General features: G+C 32.7%; 1 protein-coding gene across 4 annotated transcripts in view; it reads left to right on the top strand.

Moving 5' to 3' along the window:
* The first annotated feature begins 627 nt into the window (after positions 1 to 627).
* LOC145284483 (nonsense-mediated mRNA decay factor SMG5-like) overlaps positions 628 to 7,956 on the top strand; it is a 1,021,751-nt gene continuing 1,014,422 nt past the window's right edge. For all 4 annotated transcript variants that reach the window (XM_080133345.1, XM_080133343.1, XM_080133346.1 and 1 more), the window contains exon 1: positions 628 to 946. In XM_080133345.1, the coding sequence (XP_079989471.1) occupies positions 879 to 946 (68 nt within the window). In that variant the 5' untranslated portion in view covers positions 628 to 878. The remainder of the gene's footprint in view (positions 947 to 7,956) is intronic.

The raw sequence follows: 7,956 nt of genomic DNA, 5'->3' as shown, positions 1-7,956 counted from the left end.
TTTTCTTCTCTCTCTTCACCTCGGTGATTTCTAACAATATCGACGATTTTCAGATCATAACTAAGTTCAGGAGAGATTCAAACAATTACACTGAAAGTGACGGTTAGAATATTTAAAAAGTCACTCGGTTGGAATATATGAGATAGCGGATAAATGTCTAGCATCTGGTAGGTTGCTCAATCCCTTGCTAGAACAAGATGATAAGAAAATTAACAATATATATATATATATATATATATATATATATATATATATATATATATATATATATATATATATATATATATAAAATAAAATAAAAATTACAATTAAATTTACCAAAATGATCCAAGATTGTAAAACTAAAGTACATTATAAATATTCAAGAATTAATATTTATAAAGTAATCTCAACCAGATGTAAAAAGTTCGATAAATCCAAGTATGATGATTTTATTTAATTAAAATTAATCAATTCATTTTAGAAGTTGAGATGTGTCGGAAACATTCGCCTGCAAAAAAAAAAAAAAAAATCTAATGTAATTTTTAGGTTTAATTTAAGCATTAAAAATACCTTTTTAATGAGAAAATAAACCAGTTGGAATAGTTCAAACCGGTGTACTATTACATGTTACACCGGTGAGGCTTTATGAAAAACGGGGAAAATAATTGGTGACACCGTCGGATTTCCCGGGCGCAATTCTCGTCGAGTCTCGCGATTCGCGCGACAACAACACATGAGTTTTATGGAAACAAATATGTCGCACGACGCTCTCTTAAAGGATTTAATGCCGCTACCTGCTGTCTACCATTTAAACACCGAAACAAATTGCCACATGAGCTAGCCGATATGAAGTGGCAACATTGACATGATTCGGTTTGTACGCAAATCTCAAAGGGATGAAGAAAACCGTGCAGAAAAGAGATGAGCTGAAACCTGAAGTCGACAAAGCCAGGAGAGTTTACAGGTAAAGTTTACACTAAAAAAAAAAAAAAAAAATCAAAAAAAAAATCACACACAAAAAAAATGTTTTGTTTGATAATTAATTAAATTTTAAAATAAAATAAGTTCTTCATTGATTTAATTAAGTACTTTTGGTATTATAAATTATTTAAAGAAAATAAAGATATATTAAGTAAGGAATTAGTTTAAAAAACAAAAAAAAAAAAAACTTATTTTAAAAATAATAAATCCATAATTTGTCATGTTTGTTGTTGACCATAGTAAAGGTGCTTATAAGGTTGACTCGGTAAAATCCAGTTACTCACTACAATAACCGAAAGGTGATCACAAAATGAAACGAGAGTTCCTGAAACGAAGATAAAAAAAAAAAAAAAAAAAAAAAAAAAAACAACACTCTGATTTAGGTACTTATGCAGAATACGGACCGTGCTATTTTTTAGGTAGATTTTCAAGTTAGATTCAATTTTTACAGTATCTTCATTAAATTGTTAGATGAAAGTACAGAATAGTTACCAAACGCCATCTCCTTCCCATGTTAAGAAAGGTTTCTAAATGTTAACGTTATTATTTCAGCATAAGTATCCTGATATTTACATTGCATTTTATTTTTTACGGCGCACCTGAACGAGAATCATCCCCCTACCTAATTTTTATAGTAGTATAGTTATCAAGGTTAGGGGTGTTTATTCCGAAAGCCATTCTACTACGCTGGTTTAGGTTGTAAATAATACCAACTGCAAAATACCGGTTAAAATTGGGGAGGGGGATTCTCGTTCAGGTCTGCCTTTTTCACTGGTATAAATTGTAAATGTTATATATATATATATATATATATATTTCTAGACACAGTTTGTTTGTGTAAATATCGTTCTATTTCACGTTGATGAAGATCGAACCTTTAATCTCTATGCTCTCCCAAATATCTGCATTTACATCCTTAAAATAAAAAGTAACACTACAATGTAGATATGTCGGCAACAAAAATAAAAATGTAATGTAAATAAGTGTTTTTCGGGAGCCGATGTTTCATTTTGTATGATTGCCTTGCAGCTGTTCTCTAATCCCTCGGATTTTACACAGCCAATAAAGATAGACATTAGGGTTGATTCGCATCATGAACACTAACTAATGATCCGTTGATCAATTTCAATTAGGTACATTCAACGTTCTACTTATTAAAAAGAAGGAAGCGTTAAAAGTTAAGAATTTTTTTTTTAAAGTGGTACTTCTGCAGTTTACGGACCGTGCTATATTTTAGATGGAATTTTCCAGTTAAATTCAATTTTTGCAGTATCTTTTATTGGTTAAATTATCAGATGAAAGTACATTAACATAGTCCCCTCCCCAGCTTAAGAATGGATTTCTAAATGCTATTTTAGCACAATCCATAAACCGTAGAAGTACTCCCACCCCCTCAAATATATAAAATTTGGGTACTTATGCACTTATGTTACCGTGCTGAAATAATAGCGTTATTTTTTAGAAAGCCATTAACATGGGGAGGAGAGGGTGTTTTGTAACTATTCTGTACTTTCTTCACCTAACAATTTAATGATAAAAAGATATGGTGAAACTTCAATTTAACTTGAAAATACCATTTAAAAATAGCAGGATAACATAGGTGCATAAATATCGAAATTCATAACAACAATGTGAGATATTTTACCTCGCCTGCTTTTTATTCCCAAGACAATGGCAAAATAAGACAAAATACAACAGAGGCCTACCTTAAAGTTCAATATAAATTTTATTAGTTCCTCGGTTGCAAAAAGGAATGCCCATTTTGTCTCTGTAAAAAGACCGGTTAACAACCTTGAAAGATGATAGTCTTTTATCTTCAACAGGAACTGGAAGCAGGTTCATCTGTCTTCGAAGATCTGAGTTTACAGCCGTTTAAAGGAGATCGATATGTTGAAAAGGATTTAATTCTCGCACTGAGATGATATACAGAAGTTCATAATTAATGTCCATGGAAGGAAAGGTCTTTAATAACAGGTTGCCAATTCAGTCCTAAAAGTCTCAAGAAGACTTGAATAATAATTATTGAACCTAATTATTTAGGCTCAAAATAAGTCTCAAGAAGGCACACAATATAATAACTTAGCCTATTCATTTAGGCTTAAATAAAAGTCTCAAGGAGACACACAGGAAGACGTGTGCAATGTTCAAAGAATTGGAGTTCTGGTCCTTCATCATTGGCTGTATCTGTGGAACTGAAAAAGAAAGGCATGCATGCAAAAAGCCTGCCAAGGCGAATCCCACAGCAAATACAATCAACCAACCTGATTGGTCCAAAACAAATACAATGGGAGGCATGATGTAATTGTCAAATTTCTAACACCTTGCTAAGGAAAGGGGGGGAAAATAATGATTATTCATGGCTTTTTTTATTAGAATATACGGTAATTTAAAACTGCCATTAAGACGGATAACAAAGGTTGTCTCAAGGAACTTTAATATAGTTAATTTTTCATTATTGAATTGAATATGTGTGTGTCTGCCGCTGAATGAATCTATACAAAAAATCTAAATTATCTAGATCAATTATTAACTGAAAGTGACTACATCTTAAATCAATTAACTGCAAATACTGATTTTAAGATTTAATAAGAACAATATTACACTCACTATTATCAGTGGAAAATTTTTTTTTATTTTTATTAAGGCAGCTTGAGCCCTTTTCATAATCGATAGATTGTAAGTTGGACCCAATCGCGATTGTATTTTAGCTACTTCACTTAGGAAGAAAAGCAATAAAGGAATGAGAAATATTGATACAAGAGAACCCCAAATTGAAATTTTTCCCATTTTAATTTATCTCCCTTTGTTATTTTTTTTTTTTTTTTTAATTGAGAAGGCTACTATTTTAGCAAGAAACAATAATTAAATGAGCGTCATCAGCTTGGAACTTAGCAATAAAAGAGCATGAAATTTGAATTTATTGTGACACTTGTGCGAACTCAGAGGTAGTAATGCCTCTGGTTAAAAGATCCGCTGGATCATCTGGTGTAGGTATGTATTTGAATTTAAGGAGTACCCCAAATTCGAGGTTAATCTCCTCAAAAAATTTATTTATGTCTGATATACGATTTTCTGCGATTTAAAAATTTTTTTTTTTTTTTTTTTTTATTGAAACCCCACACAGAAAAGGAAAAAAACCTGGATATTGATAGGCATTAGGGCCTGCAAGAACTGAGGGATAACTTTATGGGCTAGGTATATGGCCATCAGTTCCAAGGTAGGGAGTGATTTCCCTTTGATGGAAGCCACTTGGGTGAATGTCAAGAAACACTGAGTCCCTTGTTTGGCATATTAAGAAAATCCGTAGGCATGCTTAAATGTATCACAGAAACAAATGATCTCAACCGGGGAATCCTCCTGGGATACACAACTGCGGAACTCCTAGTCCAATAACTTATTTAATTCTTTGGCATGCAGTTGCCACAAGGTAAGAAAACTTTCAAGAATCTGTTGATCCTAAGATAAATTGTTTTTCTACAATTGAGTGATTAGAATCTTCCCCTGAATAGTAACAGGGAGAAGCAACAACAATGGGTCGTATACACTCAAAATCTGCGATAGTACCCCATATTTAGTTTTTACATTATCGTTTATAGGTGTAGGAGTAAGTAAAAGAATCTTGATGAGGGGAATATTGATAACCCAACCCCTTTTCATGGATGGAAAGTGGAGAGGTAATAGAATCCTTTTCGAACATTTTACTTTACAAGTTCACAAAATTGGAATTGCAGGACTGATGCTGGAACCCTGCTTTACTTAACCTGTCACAGACATTGCTATAAACTGAAAGAAAGGAATCCCGGTCACAACTAGCGGTGACCAAATTGTCACCATAAAACTTGTTGGAAATTTTATAAGAGGTCAAATCAGCCTTATATTTTTCAGCATGGAATTTGCGAATAAAACTTAAAACAAGAACCGGCATTAAAGCCAAATATAGTATTGTGTCTGAAGGTGTACAATTTATTGTCCACCTAAAGAAAAAAAACACAATCTATTCTTATCTTGAATAGATTTCGGACAAATCTGTAGAAAGGCCTTACGCAAATCGCCTAAAACAACATAATTGTTTTTTTTCTGAAGGCTAGTAGTACCCCTTTTACGTTTTAACGAACAGTTGAAAACGGGACAGATCTTCAGTGTTATCCCCAGACCCTCCTTAATAACAGGTCTGTAGGGAATCCAAATGTAATTCTCATATGTTCCAGGTGGAACTGAGAAGGATTTAATTATCCCGCAATCTTCATATTCTCTGAAAACTTGCAGATAGTCATCATACAGACCCTTATTATAGCAATACCAGACACCATAACATTCAGCGCTGGACAAGGCGCACACTGCTACTTAATTTGGCACTCATAGTCTTTAAATCAGTAATAAGTAAACTTCTCTCACCTCCATCAAAATAAAACTTATATATCTGGATGTACAATAGAATTTACTTTAAAATGGTATTTTAGTATTTTTCTTGTGATTTGTACATTCGAAGAAATCGCTATTTAAATTTGACTAGTAACGACGAAACCTGTCAGCATAGCATACCTGCTGGCGGTAGATCACTTTTTTCAAATAAGTGATCGGTGTGTTCATGTAAATATTCGAAGTTGTACCCATTGACAACGTTTCTAGTTGTTTTAGCTAATTAGGGAAAAGAATTGTCTTTGCTACGGAATTTGAACACAACACGTACGTCTTTCTAGTCAAAAGTTAGAATATCTCAAAGTTGATGCTTTGTAGTACAAAGATAAGTAACGAGTGAATATATTAATTTCTTTTGTCCTAAAATTGGAAAAGAATTGGATAAAAACTTTTTATGCACGAGTCGATAGAAGTCGTGACAAGCGCATATAAACATGAGAATTTTTGTGCTTCGTGACGCACACAAAAAAATCTGTAAACAAGTGTTCGTCAACTAACTTACGAACATGCAGTATTCATTTTATTTTGTTATTTGGAAAACAAGTTTTTAATTGTGGACAGGAAAAAAATATTTAAAAAAAAAAAAAATCAATAATTTGAAGAAGAATAACGGACAATGAACATTGTTTTTTTTTCTTTGTTTTTGAGTCACAAATAAAACATCTCAAAGGTAATGCTTTGTAGTATTAAGATAAGTAAAGATAGAAACTGTGTTTTCAAATGCTATTTAATAGTGAATATATTAATTTATTTTGTCCTAAAATTTGAAAAGCATTGGATAAAACTTTTTATGCACAAGTCGATACAAGTAGTGATGAACACGTGTAAACATGAGACACCCACAAAAAAATATGTAAACAAAATGTTCATCAGCTAACTTACGAACATAAAGTATTTTATTTTGTTATTATTTAGAAAACATAAGTTTTTAATTATGAAAAGGAAAAAAAAGACGTTTCTGAATTTTTGAGATGAGGGTTGGGTATTTGTATTATTATTCATCTGACTACTGTTTTCAGCTTGAGTGTGATTTTCACAACGTTTTAGTCGATACAACCTCCGACCTTCTTCAGGTGTATCTTGTCAAACTCTGGAATTCTGTCCAAATTCCAAAAGATGGGTTAGTCTGTAAATTGTGCAAATTTCCTTCCATTTTCAGTCACAATCTTATCTGCATTTGAATAGGACTGACTTAAGGCAAAATGTCCAGTGAACCACACATTTTTTGATACTTTGAATGGTCATAACTAATGGGCCAATTTAAAAAAAAACAAAACAAAAAAAAAAAACTAAAGATATTATTTCTTTGTTTTTTATGCTCTTTTCAATAATGCTTGATTTTATTTTATTTATATGGTGTGGTATTGCTACTTATTATTTAAGGATTCTGCCACCCTCTGCATTATTCGCAGAGAGGGTACATAATTAGAGTCTACTTTAGAAAGCTTCTCGGTCCCACGGCAGATCCATTCCTGAAGATGATAGACTCTTTGAAATTATTTTTCTCTTCATCAATTTGAATGGAATCAAGGGAGAAAAACTACTTGATTATACACTCAACGGAAGATTCATTAAGGAATGGTTGTAGTGCATCCCCATAAGTAACAGTAGGATTCAGCATGCTATCAATCGGATAAAAATTGCATGTAGGGAGAGCATTTAGCACCTCATCAAAGGTTGGTAACTCTTCCTTAACATTTTGAATTAAAATTTAAAAATTTGGACCCTTCACTGTAAGGAATTATCTACTTGGAAATCTTCCAAGCAGTACCTCCCAAACATTTGATTAAACGGATGTTATTTATCTTTTGAATTAGATCCAGACCTATTATTCCATTAATAACAGAGCCATTTAATTTGATGTATTCTGGACCAAGACAAAAACCCCAATTAGCCAATTTTGATGTGATTTCGTAGAACCTATCCACGTGAAATTTCAGCTTCACCTTTGCAAATAAAGCAAAAAATAGAAAGGGTTTTTGATAACCCAATTTAAGGGAGACTTCAACTTTCTGAAGTTTCAAAGAATTACACCCAATTAGAGAGTTTACTGGCATCTCAACCATCCCTGACTTGAATTTTTTTCTGGGACTTAATTGGTTTAAAACTGCCTGTGAAAAGAATGACCTCTGACTGCCTGTATCTAACAGGGAGTAGAAGTAGACAGGATGGCCCTTTAACCTCATCAAGATTTTAATTACAAGAAAAATACAATTTTCCTGTCCCGTTAAAGAGGTATGTCCCTCAAAGGAGTTGGGACTTTTAGGGCACATAATAGAATAATGGTTCTTTAGTCCACAAACAGTGAAAACCCTTAATGTCTTTGCCATTTTGAAGTGCCCACCAAGACACTTGACACATAATTTTAATTCCTTGGTCCTTTAACATTTAGCATCAAAATTCTGATATTTGAGACAGTCCTTAACAGAGTGGTCTGTACCCTTGCATAATTTGCAAATTTTATGAATAGCTTCAAAACGCTTGCTAATATAGCGAGCGTTTTGAAGGTATTCGTACCCATTAACAGATTTGGAGTAAGATTTGATCGCCATATTGGACCTAGCTTCCATTGAA

This window comes from Euprymna scolopes, chromosome 9 (assembly GCF_053919585.1).
Source record: "Euprymna scolopes isolate OS-2025 chromosome 9, ASM5391958v1, whole genome shotgun sequence".
NCBI classification, from domain to species: domain Eukaryota; kingdom Metazoa; phylum Mollusca; class Cephalopoda; order Sepiida; family Sepiolidae; genus Euprymna; species Euprymna scolopes.
The sequence above is the reverse complement of the archived record's forward strand: the minus strand, read 5'-3'. Positions and strand labels throughout refer to the sequence as shown.